General features: G+C 39.9%; 1 protein-coding gene across 1 annotated transcript in view; it reads right to left on the reverse strand.

Annotated features, from left to right (window-relative positions):
• piezo1 (piezo type mechanosensitive ion channel component 1 (Er blood group)) overlaps positions 1 to 17,854 on the reverse strand; it is a 213,562-nt gene that overhangs the window by 4,636 nt on the left and 191,072 nt on the right. The window contains exons 37-46 of the mRNA XM_079838599.1: positions 17,642 to 17,789; positions 13,840 to 14,054; positions 12,044 to 12,202; positions 11,816 to 11,963; positions 8,933 to 9,121; positions 8,770 to 8,862; positions 7,141 to 7,313; positions 4,475 to 4,597; positions 2,887 to 2,966; positions 2,588 to 2,774 (exon numbers count right to left, since the gene is read on the reverse strand). Of these exons, the coding sequence (XP_079694725.1) occupies positions 2,588 to 2,774; positions 2,887 to 2,966; positions 4,475 to 4,597; positions 7,141 to 7,313; positions 8,770 to 8,862; positions 8,933 to 9,121; positions 11,816 to 11,963; positions 12,044 to 12,202; positions 13,840 to 14,054; positions 17,642 to 17,789 (1,515 nt within the window). The remainder of the gene's footprint in view (positions 1 to 2,587; positions 2,775 to 2,886; positions 2,967 to 4,474; positions 4,598 to 7,140; positions 7,314 to 8,769; positions 8,863 to 8,932; positions 9,122 to 11,815; positions 11,964 to 12,043; positions 12,203 to 13,839; positions 14,055 to 17,641; positions 17,790 to 17,854) is intronic.

The raw sequence follows: 17,854 nt of genomic DNA on the forward strand, positions 1-17,854 counted from the left end.
CAACAGAGCGGTCATTTCTCCACCTTCACCTGAAGTGGAGGAGGGTGGATTGTCTGTAACAGACACAAACCCAGAGCCTTATCAATGCGAGCCGCTGCTCAAACTGCGTTAACTCCAGATGCCGACGATGCTAGTGAAGCAGCAGCGCAAGAGAACTGAACTAATCTATCTGCGTCCGCTGCAACCACTGGCGTGTCAGGGTTTGAAAGCACGTCTCATGTATGAAAATTATCTGTACACATGACGGGCGGCAATAATATCGCAAGAAAAGCCTGACGTGTACTGACAACTGCATTATTTAACCGTATTTTCTTCATTACAATGTTAAAGCAAGTGTCAAGTCAGTTTCATTCATAATGTTTCCCCTTCATGTAACATGACAGTTCATACTGGAGTGAAGCCGCTCTCATCGTGTGATTGGGGGAAACATTAGGGCGTGGTGAGCTCGTGCTAGGAGGCGTGGCTAGTGAGCCGTTAGTGATCCTACCACAACGTCCAATAGGAAAATTCAACTGCAGTAGCCACCGTTCACCTTAAGAGGGCAGCACTTTTACACCATATTTTATAGAATTAAAACACTTTATACTCAAATGTCAAAACATTTACTCGAATCAATGAACAGCATTAATAAAGCCCCAGTATTACAGATCATTGATCAAAAGTTGGTTTAGGGTTTAGTTACCCTTTAAGGTCTTCAATAGCCTGGGAAAACCCAGACAACTTCCGGCAAATTTAGATTTGCTCTGCAAGTAGTCTGGCAAAGAGCCCATTCAAACCCATTTCTAAGCCCCAGAAATCGCAGCACCAATCAGAAACGTTGAGGCTTTACACGATGACGACAGCACAGCGACAGTGAAGCAGATTCTGTACACTGACTACAAAGATGGATGCAGCAGTGGAACATCACTATCAGCTATCGCGGCTGTTTTAAGCGATTTAAACTGTTCCATTCCGTTAAAACCAGAGCAAAGAACAACACAAGAAGCCTTCATATCTAAAAAAGATGTTATCGCTGTCTTACCGACTGGATTCGGCCAAAGTCTGATACCAGCTTATCTTAGCGAGAGCCCTCTGGTAGTGTTAATGTTTCACAAAATATAGTTTTAAGTCCTTTTCAGGCGAGAATGTAGTTGTTTAAAGCTCAAATCTGTGGTTTATTTATAAAGAGAGCGCCTTTTTGAAAATTTGATCTGCCGTTTTCGGGAGTTGTGAGCTCCAGTGGACCAGCGGCGCTCAATCGCTCATCAACCCCACCGAGAGGCTCCTTTCCTCGGCCAGTCCTTCTGCCGTCTGCCGCTGGCTCTGATGTCAAGATATGATTCGTCTTGTGTAGATCTAACGGCTGATCTTTGCTCTCATTAATCTATCATTTGTTCCCTGACAGATTGTCTGTGGGCAAAGTGAAGTTTCATAACTTTATATTTGTAAGCTATTAAACTTTACCGTTGTAGTCTCCTAGCGCTGACTTCTTTGACTGAATTGCTTTATGTATTGTATAGCTTCTTATACCTTTTACTTATACTTTTAAAATGGATATTGATCACGCATTAAACTAACATTTAACAAAAAGAGACTGGGTTTTGTTTTATGTCATATCTCATTGTATTACAGTGATAATCATAGGCTATATTATGCACACATGATATTACATGTTTTTATTTTTAATGTAAACGAAAAGAGGCCGGGTTTTTTAAATATTTCGTTTTGTTATATACATGCATTGAAGATAATATGCATTGCCTTCACTACATTTGTGTGGCTATAATATGTTTAATATTAACTATTACCGGCATCGGGAGTTCATTCTCCGGAGTCAAACTTGGTAAGTCACGGACGCAAGTCAGAAGTTCGCGTACGAAATATGTCATAAAACACCACTGCCTCATTTCATAAAAAACAAACAAACAACTTAAACATATTAGCCACACACATGTGGTTCAGGCAACGGGTAGCTAGGCCTACATTCATTATCTTATATATTTATAATAAAACGAAGTATAAAACACCATGCCTCTTTTCGTTTACATTTTAAAAATAATATATTAAACATTAATATGTGGTTTAGGTAAGGTGACCAGATTTCTGAAATGGAAACCGGGGACATTTCCTATTTGAGAACACAAGTACAGACAAGAACACATATCGAGAGACGGCCAAATGTTTCTCCGTCGCTCTGCATCCGTCATCTCCCTCATCGCTCTGATTGGTTTTAGGTCTATCCAATTGCGCCGAGAGGCATTTGAGCGACGCCCGTTGGTGACGCCCCTTTGGAAATGATTTGTCTATGAAGCTTTGCCAGACCATAACTCAGTTACTACTGAGAATGGTCTGGTTTTAACCAGGCTAGGTCTTCAATAAAACAAGATGAGAACTGAAATATTCCCAGCACTTTCTGTGATGTAGTGCTTTTTTTCTCTTTTTCATCAAACCGCAGTTTTTGCAAGTTCCCACAATTTTATCGCATAAATATCCCGCATTTTCCATCGCATTTTTTAAGAAAACGTGCCGCATAATCAAGGATTTTTGCCCGTAACAATCACAAAAACCCCTGCAGTAAATCTCATGGAAGGGAATGGAGGTGGTGTACCCATATCCTGCCAGGAAGCCCAAACTCGGAGGGCTGACTTTATCATTGAAGATGACCATGGGTAAGACGCCGCAGGAGCCGCTGCAGTCTGCGATACTGATGTCCCACCACTCCTGAGCTCCAGTGGTGTTCACTGAGGCTTCCCTCATCAGAGACAGAGTCACGTTCTGATACCCGTCCTCCCCGCCTGCAGGACACACAGGTCACAGGTCAACTCGTATATTCTCATGTGTTGTTAAGAGTCATGTGTGTCCCAAACAGGGGAGAAATCCTTCACAGCATCTTCGAGTCTCTCTTACCATCATACAGCTGACTGACCGGCTTCGCTTCTGCTCCATTAGGGGCTCGGATGTAGTTGGGAAACATGTGCGGAACAAGCCTAGGAGAGAACACAAATCAGAGAGATAGACACTTGCCAAATATGAGCCACAAAAAATGGTGTTGGAATGAATCATTCATTCAAGAGATACGTTCAAAAACACTGATTCATCCATTAATGAAACAAGTGAGTCATTGAATTGTTCATTCAAGAGAATCATAAAAAAGCTGATTCATCCAGTAATGAAACAAGTGAAGCCTTTGAGTGATTCACTTCACCTGATTTGTTCAAAAACACTGATTCATCCAGTAATGAAACAAGTGAAGCCTTTGAGTGATTCACTTCACCTGATTTGTTCAAAAACACTGATTCATCCAGTAATGAAACAAGTGAAGTCATTATGAGTGAGTCATTGAATCATTCACTCAAGAAATTCGTTAAAAACACTGATTCATCCATTAATAAAACAAGTGAAGTCTTTATGAGCGAGTCATTGAATCATTCACTCAAAAGATTTGTTCAAAAACACTGATTTATCCAGTAATGAAACAAGTGAAGTCTTTATGAGTGAGTCATTGAATCATTCATTCAAGAGAATCATAAAAAAACGCTGATTCATCCATTAATGAAAAAAGTGAAGTATTTATGAGTGAGTCATTGAATCATTCATTCAAGAGATTTGTTCAAAAACACTGATTCATCCAGTAATGAAACAAGTGAAGCCTTTGAGTGAGTCACTGAATCATTCACTCAAAAGATTTGTTCAAAAACACTGATTTATCCAGTAATGAAACAAGTGAAGTCTTTATGAGTGAGTCATTGAATCATTCATTCAAGAGAATCATAAAAAAACGCTGATTCATCCATTAATGAAAAAAGTGAAGTATTTATGAGTGAGTCATTGAATCATTCATTCAAGAGATTTGTTCAAAAACACTGATTCATCCAGTAATGAAACAAGTGAAGCCTTTGAGTGAGTCACTGAATCATTCACTCAAAAGATTTGTTCAAAAACACTTATTCATCCAGTAATGAAACAAGTGAAGCCTTTGAGTGAGTCACTGAATCATTCACTCAAAAGATTTGTTCAAAAACACTGATTCATCCAGTAATGAAACAAGTGAAGTCTTTATGAGTGAGTCACTGAATCATTCACGAAAAATATTTGTTCAAAAACACTGATTCATCCAGTAATGAAACAAGTGAAGTCTTTATGAGTGAGTGATTGAATCATTCATTCAAGAGATTTGATCAAAAACACTGATTCATCCAGTAATGAAACAAGTGAAGTCTTTGAGTGAGTCATTGAATCATTCACTCAAAAGATTTGTTCAAAAACACTGATTCATTCAGTAATGAAACAAGTGAAGTCTTTATGAGTGAGTCATTGAATCATTCATTCAAGAGATTTGATCAAAAACACTGATTCATCCAGTAATGAAACAAGTGAAGTCTTTATGCCTGATAAAAAATGTTTTAATACATTGGGACAATTAACATGTATTCAGAATTACGGGTCATGAGTGTATGGTGATGTGTGCCAGGAGAAGTGTGTGTTTTAATCTTACACAGGATCCTTCCGGTTCCCCAGCAGCAGCTCCGCCAGCTCGGCTCTGACCGGGTTCTGCTGGGCCAGGCTGATGGAGTGCCGCTCAAACGTGTGCTCCACCGTCCCACCCTTGCCCAGATCCCTGCACACACAGCACATGATGAGCGGAGGCAATCCTTCTCCATCAACCAGGGCTCATTTTCACTGCATATTTTGATTTAGGTTAAAGGCCTTTGCACACTGAGTCCGAAATTTCCGCATGCGTTTTTTCGTATTCGTGATCCGAAAAATTCGTCACGCACCTTGACCTTGCACACGGAGTCCGATGCGTATTAATGAATGCGTTATGAAAAAAAACGCGAAACAACACAAAATGCCGTCTTCCACCTCCTTATCAAGGATCTGCGGATTATCCAGACCGATTCAAAGCTGAATGTCAGTGGCTCAGTTTGAGGCTTTGCTAGCGATACTGGAGCCACATATTAAAAAGAAGACCAGCATCTCCAATCCTGAACAGAGACTGGCAGTGTCTAGAATCCGCGCGCGCGCACACACACGGTTTACAGGGAGTTGGTGTTCTATAATTATAGCTGTAATATTGTAGTATTTTTGATACAATAATATTTGTATATGTAGGTATCTGAGCACTGGCGATTCATTCCCCAGCACTGCCAGCAGGTTTAGTTTGGGCATCAGCTGTAGATGGAAAAACGGATGCGAAAAACGCAGAAAATTGAACCTGTTCCGATTTTTTTTTTGACGGACGAAAGTTTCGGAGGCAGTGTGCAAGCGTGATTGACATAACGTGAGGTCGAATTTATTTTTTGACGTGCGAAAATTTCGCATGCGAATTTCGGACTCAGTGAGCAAAGGCCTTCAGTCATAGTTTTTTGACTAAAATGCCATTTAGTTTTAGTCATATTTTAGTCGCCTGAATTGCTTTTAGTTTTAGTCTAGCTTTAGTCGACTAAAATCTAATGAGTTTAGTTAAATTGTAATACATTAAGCATTTAAGCATCACATAACCGACTGTCACTCGAACTGACATTTTGACATCATTTTGTTTTTGACATTAAAAATACACGAAAGAGCTCAATTCACTTTTTTGGTTTTTAAAAACATCTATAGTTTTTATAACTTTGTATTTCTGTTTTAGTCAGTATATCAGGTTAAGCTAAAGCTTCAAATAAGTTAGTTTATTTATTTATGTTTTTTAATTTCAGTTAACATTTATTTAACTTCAAGTAACAAAGATTTTTTTAATGGTTTTAGTGAACTATTATAACCCTGATACTTTATTGAATATGTGTCTAATACTGGTCTTTCCTCCTGACTATGAATTAAATGGGAATTAAATTAAATATAGTTTATTGTGTAACCAAAAACGAATATATAATGTGTGACTTTTAATTATAAACAAGCTGGAAATACACCAGGACTCTTATTTTGAAATGTCTGGGCCTCTATTGCAGTTGCAGGAGCTCATTCAAGTTCAGGAGATAAAATATGCGTCATTACAACCGTCTAAAACACATTACTATATAAACATCATAAAGTAAACATTCATCAGCATTAGTTCATAATCAATATCCTGTCATAAATGTGTGTTATTGATTGAGCTGGTCTGGAGCTGGATTGGGGATGAGCCGTGTTTTCCAGCGGTTAGATCAGCATCTGTTACACAGATCATCAGTTCTGACCTCATCTCTTCCCTAATCCACCCTCACTAACATCTTCTCGTTTTTATTTGTTGACGAAAATTATTCATCAACGAAATTAAAGGGTTAGTTCACCCAAAAATGTAAATTCTGTCATTAATTCCTCACCCTCATGTGGTTGGACACCCGTCAGACCTCCGTTCATCTTCAGACACAAATGAAGATATTTTAGTGTAAAGCTGATGCTGAGAAAGGCTTCAGATAGGCCTCCATTGGCATTCAGTACATTTACACTCACAAGACCCATAAAAGGCACTAAAAACGTCGTTACAAAGTCCATCTCACCACAGTGACTCTACAATAATTTTACGAAGCGACGACAATAGTTTTTGTGTGCAAAAAAAAATCAAAATAACACCTTTATCCAACTTGTTCTTGTCTTCCGTGTGTGTCTCCACGACGCATGCGCGAGAATATGACGCAGATCCGGCGTTCGGGAATCCATGAAATGCTCACTTTAGTCCCATTTAGAGAACTACGGCGAGACCTAAAGCACGATCAGTGTAGAATTCAACAGCTGAGACACGCGCGTCTTCCTCTGCTCGTAAACAAATCTCTTCTGGGTCATGTGTCCGAACGCCGGATCTGCTCATATTCTCGCGCATGCGTCGTGGAGACACACACGGAAGACAAGAACAAGCTGGATAAAGTCGTTATTTTGATTTTTTTTGCACACAAAAACTATTGTCGTCGCTTCGTAAAAGTATTGTAGAGTCACTGTGGTGAGATGGACTTTGTAACGACGTTTTTAGTGCCTTTTATGGGTCTTGTGAGTGTAAATGTACTGAATGCCAATGGAGGCCTATCTGAAGCCTTTCTCAGCATCAGCTTTACACTAAAATATCTTCATTTGTGTCTGAAGATGAACGGAGGTCTTACGGGTGTCGAACGACATAAGGGTGAGGAATTAATGACAGAAGTTTCATTTTTGGGTGAACTAACCCTTTAACCCTGCCATCAAACTGACCTCTGGAAGGTCCAGTCCAGACGGAGGGTCATGTCTCCAGTGCTGGCGAGCAGCTCCTTGATGAGCTCCTGTCTGCTGGGGGGGCTGATCTGCCACACCGACCCTGAACTGCCCTCAATGTTGGCCGTCACGATGTCTTCATAACTGTACATGGTGATAAACTGCATGGCCACCTGCGGACACACACAGCACACGGACATATTCTCACTATATGAGCCATAAAACCTGATGCATGAAATATAAAACTCAACGGAAAACACTTTAAAGCTACACTGTGTGATATTTTCCCCCATCTAGTGGTGAACTTGTATATGACCATCCAGTGAATATTAGTTTCTGTTCTTCTCAATTCCGATTTCGTTTTAACTCCTACGGTGGCCGATTTAGTCCAAGATTAACATGGCTTCCAGTTCGACCTCGTCCACATTGGACACGGTTTCATCGAGTGTTAAAACGCCAAAGGCCAAGCTTGAATTTACGGGAATGTCCCTCTTTGGCTAATGTACTTTCAAGATGGAGGAGCAACATGGCGACCCGCATTCGAACCCTCACCCGTATGTATTTACAATGGCATATTATAAACTTACGAGAATACTTTATTACTTGAAAGAAGTAAATATACATTAATGAGCACATATATTTTTGAAAGAACTAAGTGTTTTTAGCTAATAATAAAGTAAAAAAGTTACACAGTGTAGCTTTAAAGAAATTGTTCCATTGCAAAAACTGGAGTTGTTCCATTGTTCCATATGAAAGACATCCTAACAGTTGCACACATATATAAAACATGTTTCCAACTGTCACACATAAACATGACGTTCCATTTTTAGTCACTGAATCATTCATTCAAGAGATTCGTTCAAAAACACTGATTCATCCAGTAATGACACAAGTGACAGCTGCGGTGTGTGTGATTGACAGCTGCGGTGTGTGTGGCTGCGGTGTGTGTGATTGACAGCTGCGGTGTGTGTGATTGACAGCTGTGGTGTGTGTGATTGACAGCTGCTGTGGTGTGTGTGATTGACAGCTGTGGTGTGTGTGATTGACAGCTGCGGTGTGTGTGATTCACAGCTGTGGTGTGTGATTGACAGCTGCGGTGTGTGTGATTGACAGCTGCGGTGTGTGTGATTGACAGCTGCGGTGTGTGTGATTGACAGCTGATGTGTGTGTGATTGACAGCTGCGGTGTGTGTGATTGACAGCTGCGGTGTGTGTGATTGACAGCTGTGGTGTGTGTGATTGACAGCTGTGGTGTGTGTGATTGACAGCTGTGGTGTGTGTGATTGACAGCTGCGGTGTGTGTGATTCACAGCTGTGGTGTGTGTGATTCACAGCTGTGGCGTGTGTGATTGACAGCTGCGGTGTGTGTGATTGACAGCTGCGGTGTGTGTGATTGACAGCTGCGGTGTGTGTGCGGTGTGTGTGATTGACAGCTGCGGTGTGTGGTGTGTGTGATTGACAGCTGTGGTGTGTGTGATTGACAGCTGTGGTGTGTGTGATTCACAGCTGCGGTGTGTGTGATTGACAGCTGTGGTGTGTGTGATTGACAGCTGCGGTGTGTGTGATTGACAGCTGCGGTGTGTGTGATTGACAGCTATGGTGTGTGTGATTGACAGCTGCGGTGACTCACAGCGTTCTTGTTGAACTGGTTGCTGAGCCGGCTGTAGTCGCGTTCGCTGAAGGGCTGGATGGACTGTTGCTGCACACTCATCGTGAATAAAGGCTGACGGAGAACAAACACCAATCAAATCTCACATCTCACAGTATCATATCAATATCAGAGCAGTATTTACCTCATAACCGCCCAGCTTGACTGTGACGGTGACATCGACGGGATGGTTGACCACGCCCACTACAGATTTAACCAATGAGATGAAGAGTAGCGGGAACCAGATGATGCAGATGAGGAAGAGGATGATGATGCCGCCCATCCCGTACTTCACTATCTTCTTCTTCTTCTGTCCTTTTGGTTGGGGATATTTCTGCAGAGAGACAGTTTAATCAAGGACACATTTGATTATTATACAGTACAGTTTTACATTATAATTAAATGATGAATATTGCAGAGGTACAGGAGAGCTGAAGCCGGGGATCATCCTCAGGTAGCCAAACATAAAATATTCCATAAACCATAAGATTGGACATTTTTGCGACCCTGTTTTCTTCTTCTGAGCCAAAGTCTGAACAATATCTCATGCTAGAGCTTTAACGCTACAAACTCAGACTTCTGATATTCCTAAAAATGAAGATTACAAATCATAAAAAGCCCATAGACTTTCATTGAGGGGGTCGAAACTTTAATACAATAATTCTAATCTAGCTTCATCCACCACATATCTATCACTGGCAAAGCCTAGCAACTAGCTTAGGACATTAGCAAACATGCTGATTTATGCTAGCAAAACATGTTAAATCATGCTAGCAACATCATGTATGCTACCAACATGTTAAATCATGCTACCAACATTATTTTAATGCTAGCAACATCATGTATGCTACCAACATGTTAAATCATGCTACCAACATGTTAAATCATGCTACCAACATGTTAAATCATGCTACTAACATGTTAATTAAATGCTAGCAACATCATGTATGCTACCAACATGTTAAATCATGCTACCAACATTATAATTTAATGCTAGCAACATCATGTGTGCTACCAACATGAAAATTCATGCTACCAACATGTTAAATCATGCTACCAACATGTTAATTTAATGCTAGCAACATCATGTATGCTACCAACATGTTAAATCATGCCACCAACATGTTAATTCATGCTATCAACATGTTAAATCATGCTACCAACATGTTAAATCATGCTACCAACATGTTAAATCATGCTACCAACATGTTAATTCATGCTACCAACGTGTTAATTCATGCTACCAACGTGTTAAATCATGCTATCAACATCATGTATGCTACCACTGCTAACATACTAATTCATGCTAACAACATACTAATTAATGTTAATAACATGTTAAATAATACCAGCAACATGTTAATTCACGCTACCAACATGCTAAATCGTGTTAACAACATGCTAATTTAATGCTAGCATGCTAATTCATGCTCACAACATACTAATTCATGTTAACAACATGTTAAATGATGCTATCAACATGTTAATTCACGCTACCAACATGCCTAATCGTGCTAACAACATGCTATAAACATGTTAATTCAGGCTCACAACATGTTAAACCGTGCAAGCAAAATGCTAAATCCTTCTGGCAATGTGCTAATTCATGTCGGAACATGCTAGTAACTTGCTAGCAAAACATGTTAATTCATGTTACCAAAGTCCAGAGTAAAACATCTGTTCTCTATGTGAATAAATAGTAAAGTGTGATTTATTCCTGTGATCAAAGCTGAATTTATCATCATTCCTCCAGTCTTCAGCCTTCACTAATCATTCTCATATGAGGATCAACACACATTTATGATTATTATCAGTGTTGAACGCAGTTCTATTGATGAATAGAAAGTTCAAAAGTTGAATAAAGTTCAAAAGAACAGCGTTTATCTTCCTTTAGTATCATTATAGACATCTTTACTGTCGCTTTTGATCAGTTTAATGCGTCCTTGCTGAAGAAAAGTATTAATTTTGTTCATTTCGGTCCAAAAAAACCCAAATCTTACTGACCTCAAACTTTTGAACTGTAGTGTATATTACAGGGCTTACATTTTACATTTAAAATTAATACATAATTAATGATACAATACAAATGCTAGGTTAATTGTACGTCATATAGTAATTGATCAAACACATCTATACAGTCGGTACACTGCAAAAAAAAAAATTCTTACTTAGTATTTTTGTCTTGTTTTCAGTCCAAATATCTAAAAAATCTTACATCAAGAAGCATTTACTAGACAAGCAAAAGTTTTTGTCTTATTTAGGGGGAAAATAACTCAAAATTAAGGGAGTTTTTCTTAAAATAAGCTAAATAATCTGCCAATGGGGTAAGCAAAATAATCTTGTTTTCTGTTTGAATTAAAGCTACACTGTGTAACTTTTTTAGTTTATTCTTAGCTAAAAACACCTAGTTCTTTAACAAATATATGTGCTCATTAATGTATATTTACTTCTTTCAAGTAATAAAGTATTGTCGTAAGTTTATAATATGCCATTGTAAATACATACGGGTGAGGGTTCGAATGCGGGTCGCCATGTTGCCCCTCCATCTTGAAAGTACATTAGCCAAAGAGGGACATACCCGTAAATTCAAGCTTGGCCTTTGGCGTTTTAACACTCGATGGCACCGTGTCCAATGTGGGCGAGGTCCAACTGGAAGCCATGTTAATCTTGGACTAAATCGGCCACCGTAGGAGTTAAAACGAAATCGGAATTGAGAGGAACAGAAACTAATATTCACTGGATGGTCATATACAAGTTCACCACTAGATGGGGGAAAATATCACACAGTGTAGCTTTAAGATTATTTTGCTTACCCCATTGGCAGATTATTTTGCTTATTTAAGCAAAAACTCCCTTAATTTTGAGTTATTTTCCCCCAAAACAAGACAAAAACTTTTGCTTGTCTAGTAAATGCTTCTTAATGTAAGATTTTTTAGATATTTGGACTGAAAACAAGACAAAAATACTAAGTAAGAAAAGCATTGTTTGCAGTGTGGTGATGGGATATGGAAGTGTGTCCTCCATCTACCTTCTCCGTTTCGCGGCTGCACTTGATGATGAAGATGTTAGCGTAGATGTCCTCCACACACATCCAGTTGGAGAGAGAGAGCGTAGTATCCGTCCAAACCCAGTCCATCACGGCTCGAAGCTCAACTAGGAAAGGAACCAGCCGGAACCTGAGGAAACACAGGCCATCAGTTCCCCTGTCAGAAAGCAGCTGGTGAAGAGGACACTGGGAGAACGGGGAAGTGCCCACCCTTGGAAGAGGAAGAGGTTGAGATGATCGAATTTCTTGGTGAGGAAGTTTCCCAGGATTCGTGTTGGGTAGCCACAGCGGATCTGATAGGCCGACAGCGTGAAGTAGATGCACTTGAAGAAATACCACAGCTGGGCCACAGAGTTATGATTGAACGTCCTGTGGACATACAGGAAGTGATGTATACTCTCATTTGTCTCAGTCTATGTACAGTGAGGAAAATAAGTATTTGAACACCTGCTATTTTGCAAGTTCTCCCACTAAGAAATCATGGAGGGGTCTGAAATTGTCTTCATAGGTGCATGTCCACTGTGAGAGACATAATCTTAAAAAAAATACAGAAATCACAATGTATGATTTTTTAACTATTTATTTGTATGATACAGCTGCAAATAAGTATTCGAACACCTGTCTATCAGCTAGAATTCTGACCCTCAAAGACCTGTTAGTCTGCCTTTAAAATGTCCATCTCCACTCCATTTATTATCCTAAATTAGATGCACCTGTTTGAGGTCGTCTGCATACCCCATACAATCAGTAAGAATCCAACTACTAACATGGCCAAGACCAAAGAGCTGTCCAAAGACACTAGAGACAAAATTGTACACCTCCACAAGGTTGGAAAGGGCTACGGGGAAATCGCCAAGCAGCTTGGTGAACAAAGGTCCACTGTTGGAGCAATCATTAGAAAATGGAAGAAGCTAAACATGACTGTCAATCTCCCTCGGACTGGGGCTCCATGCAAGATCTCACCTCGTGGGGTCTCAATGATCCTAAGAAAGGGGAGAAATCAGCCCAGAACTACAGGAGGAGCTGCTCAATGACCTGAAAAGAGCTGGACCACCGTTTCCAAGGTTACTGTTGGTAATACACTAAGACGTCATGGTTTGAAATCATGCATGGCACGGAAGGTTCCCCTGCTTAACCCAGCACGTCCAGGCCCATCTTAAGTTTGCCAATGACCATTTGGATGATCCAGAGGAGTCATGGGAGAAAGTCATCTGGTCAGATGAGACCAAAATATAACTTTTTGGTCATAATTCCACTAAACATGTTTGGAGGAAGAAGAATGATGAGTACCATCCCAAGAACACCATCCCTACTGTGAAGCATGGGGGTGGCAGCATCATGCTGTGGGGGTGTTTTTCTGCACATGGGACGGGGCGCGACTGCACTGTATTAAGGAGAGGATGACCGGGGCCATGTATTGCGAGATTTTGGGGAACAACCTCCTTCCCTCAGTTAGAGCATTGAAGATGGGTCGAGGCTGGGTCTTCCAACATGACAATGACCCAAAGCACACAGCCAGGATAACCAAGGAGTGGCACTGTAAGAAGCAGATCAAGGTTCTGGCGTGGCCTAGCCCGTCTCCAGACCTAAACCCAATAGAGAATCTGTGGAGGAGCTCAAACTCCGGCCAGAAACCAGACTGATCTAGAGAAGATCTGTGTGGAGGAGTGGCCAAAATCCCTCCTGCAGTGCAAACCTGCTGAAAAACTACAGGAAACGTTTGACCTCTGTAATTGCAAACAAAGGCTACTGTACCAAATATTAACATTGATTTTCTCAGGTGTTCAAATACTTATTTGCAGTTGTATCATACAAAGAAATAGTTAAAAAATCATACATTGTGATTTCTGGATTTTTTTTTTTTTAGATTATATCTCTCACAGTGGACATGCAGCTATGAAGACAACTTCAGACCCTCCATGATTTCTAAGTGGGAGAACTTGCAAAATAGCAGGTGTTCAAATACTTATTTTCCTCACTGTAACTCCCTATATTTTCCTCCTTACCTCTCGGTGACAGCGGGAAGGATGAAGAACATCCACAGGTGGATCCCGAAAACCAGGATAATCTGGAAGATGAGTTTTCCCAAGATGCTCTTGCGCAAGTAGAGCGCGCGATCGATGATCATGGTGCTGAACTGAATGAGGAGCATGACGAGAAACGCCTCGGGGACCTGATCCTCGGACAGAGATGAGGCGATATCTGCAGCCGCAGAGTGTTTCTGGGACACAGCGAACATTCATACTCAAACACCGACTTCACACCGGTCACGTTTACACATTTCACTAGCCATTCGATTGGTTATAACTGTTTAATTTACACTTACAGTAAACCTGTCTCAGCAAAACAAATATAAATCCGATCTTCAATTCCCACAGTATATGTTAAGTTCACATCACTGGAAGCAACCGATATGAGCTGCAGTTGATTGAACATACGCTCAAGATCACAAACATGATCTGCACCAATTTTGGTGAAATTCAGTCCAGGACTTTTTGAAAGAAACTCAAAATGGTGGACAGCTAATTCGAGTATAATAGGCATAATTGGTAGAGTGGGTAAACCCAGCCAGATTTGCCGGCAATTTGATTTCGCCCGGCAACAATTTAGCGGGAACCAATCACAAACCGGCTTATCGACCTGGCGCGCTATAGACCCTTTTCACATTTCCGGGTTTCTCAGAGCGGAAGTCGTCATAGTTGGGTTAAATATTATAGCTGTGAATGAGAGAATACATTAAATATTTTTTTATGTGCAAATGTGCTCACATAGCAAAAGAAAAACGCCACAGTAGTGATTTCACAACTTTCAAAAAGAGGGAAAAAATGGAGTGAGATTGATAACGGTAGTGAAAAGAGAGAAATATGTAAATTATTACCATCACTCCCATAGACACTATTACTAAACACCCTCAACGCAGCAGTAAATTTTTTATTGTAACTTGATGCAAAAGTAATAAAATACAAAGTATTAGTGTTATAAATGTACATATATTTTTTTTTAAATGAAAATACAAAAAACGTTGCAGGATTTACGATATTGATGACTGTTAAAACGCGTCATCACCATCTGTGAAAAGGGTCTATTGGCGGGTTTAACACGATGACGGATAGAGAAGCGATGGATCGATGGTCTGATTGGTTGAAGGACTATCCAATTGCGTACAGAGTCATTTGAACTATGCCCATTGATCACTTCTCTTGTGCAGTAGAAAATACAGAGCAGACTCCCCAGACCAATGGGTCTGGTGATAGCCAGACAACATAATTGGTTCACTGTTCTCGGTATTACTCAAGGAATCTATCAAGACCAGTTTCATTAAAACAGGCAAAATTAATCAAACATTACTAGCATTTTTTAAAAAGTCCATTATACAATTTGACCAGGAGGTGGCACTGTTTCAAAACTTTTTGAGTACCTTCAGGGCATGGCTCTGATGACACATACAAAGTTTCATAATGATACGCTAAGGCATTCATAAAATATAGCATTTTACATCAAAATACTGTGCTGTAGTTAGCGCTAATTTCACGTTTTTTTCAATTATAGCGCCACCAAGTGGTGCAATCCCACCACTTTTGTTATGTGTACTCAGAGTGTGCTCACATAAAAGTGTGTCAAATTCTGTGAAAATATCTAATTTCGTTTTCGAGTAATAGACATTTATATTTATGAGCACATAAAGGATGACCCATGTCCGACTTGGAATTTTTTGCCACTTACAATCAAAATATGGACATTAGGCTTAAAATATTCAGTCAACTTGCTATGATTCCAAGTTTTCTACGGTGGTTTCGGTTCGATTGTAACAACGGTTTATGTTTTTCTATGTTCTATAAATATTCTATGAAAATATAATGTTTTTTTTACCCCTAGGAGTCTGAGCTGTTTTGGGGCCCTTTAGAAGTTTTGACATGCTCTGACATTTGTGCTTTTTTCAGTTGCTTATAAACACATTAATGGCAAAAGTGTAATTACACTGTATTCAGCACAAACTGAGCTACCATAATATGTGAGGAACATGTATGTATAACATTACATTTTTTAAGACACTCAAATAGGGCCACAAAACACACAATAGATCTGTGTCCACAAGACTTTTGACTAATGGGCGATGTTGCCTAGAGTTTTTGCTTCAAACTGATGTGAGAATCATTGTGTCTACTCATTCACATAAAACAATATATTTTGTCAGACACTTTTTCTTTACAAAGGCCGTATGCGAAGGTGTGTGAATGATCATGAATAATGCTGTGATTCACACCTGAGAGGACAAAAGAACCACATAATGAGCCGCATAATGAATATGCCTCTGGTATGTGACTTTGTACAACATTTATAAAAGTAGTAGTTTATTCACAATACAGTTAACAATATAAAGTGAGACACTAGTCTATATTGCGATCTGATTTAAGTGTGCTGACCTGCTTTTTTTATTTATTCATCAAAAATTTGACAAATTGTGTGAAATTCTGCATTATATTCCACATATCAGGAGTTTTATTCTACTGCGGCAGTTAGAGATCCATCCGTGGATAGATATAGATCCGGGTCGCTAAAGACCGGATTATGTAATAATGGCTGGCAAAACATTCATGCATTAAAAGGGTCTTTCATTGCAATTCTCGGAGGGCATTTACACCTGGTCTGTTCACGATCGGATAGCTATCCCATCAGAGTAAACGCATGAAGTGACCACAACAAGTCTAATTAATTTGGCATCCTAAATGTATTTGCACTATATTATTTGCATTTAGCATTGTTGTTGTCTTAAAGGGTTAGTTCACCCAAAAATGTAAATTGTGTCATTAATGACTGAGCCTCATGTGGTTGGACACCCGTCAGACCTCCGTTCATCTTCAGACACAAATGAAGATATTTTAGTGTAAATCTGATGCTCTGAAAGGCCTCCATTGGCTCAATGCACTTTACACTCTCAAGACCCTTAAAAGACACTAAAGACGTCGTAACAAAGTCCATCTCACTACAGCGGCTCTACAATAACTTTATGGAGTGACGAGAATAGTTTTTGTGCGCAAAAAAACCCTAAATAACGACTTATATAGTGATGACGATTTCAAAACACGGCATCATGAAGCTTCGAAGCGTTATGAATCAGTGAATCGAATCATGATTCGGATCGCGTGTCAAACTGCTGAATTACGTGACTTTGGCGATCCAAACTGCTGAATCGACTCACTGATTCATAACGCTTCAAACCGCTGAATCGACTCACTGATTCATAACGCTCCAAACTGCTGAATCGACTCACTGATTCATAACGCTTCAAACCGCTGAATCGACTCACTGATTCATAACGCTTCAAACCGCTGAATCGACTCACTGATTCATAACGCTTCGAAGCTTCATGATGCCGTGTTTTGAAATCGTCATCACTATATAAGTCGTTATTTAGGGTTTTTTTGCGCACAAAAACTATTCTCGTCTTCATAAAGTTATTGTAGAACCACTGTAGTGAGATGGACTTTGTAACTTTAGTCTTTAGTGTCTTTTAAGGGTCTTGAGAGTGTAAAGTTGAGCCAATGGAGGCCTTTCAGAGCATCAGATTTACACTAAAATATCTTAATTTGTGTCTGAAGATGAACGGAGGTCTGACGGGTGTCCAACCACATGAGGCTCAGTCATTAATGACACAATTTACATTTTTGGGTGAACTAACCCTTTAACTCGGATTGGGAATAATTACTTTAGGTTTCATTCAAAATCATGCCGTTCCTACACTCAAATCCTGTAGGCATTCCTTTAGGATATCTGGACTAGGGATATCCTTGAGTTTTCTGTACTCACTCCAAAAGCCCAGAAACCGAAGATGACGATGATGAAATCCACCACATCAGTGAGGAACATCAGCGCATAGACATCAGTCGCCGCCTGATACTCCGCATGCAGGATGTTCTGGAAGAATACACAGCTCGGCCTATAGACAGTCTTCACTCTGCGGAGAGGAATTACAAACACACCACAAGATCAAATGTTAAATGTGGCATTAAATCATGAATT

The sequence above is a fragment of the Gobio gobio genome (genome assembly GCF_949357685.1).
Source record: "Gobio gobio genome assembly, chromosome: 2".
Lineage (NCBI taxonomy): Eukaryota > Metazoa > Chordata > Actinopteri > Cypriniformes > Gobionidae > Gobio > Gobio gobio.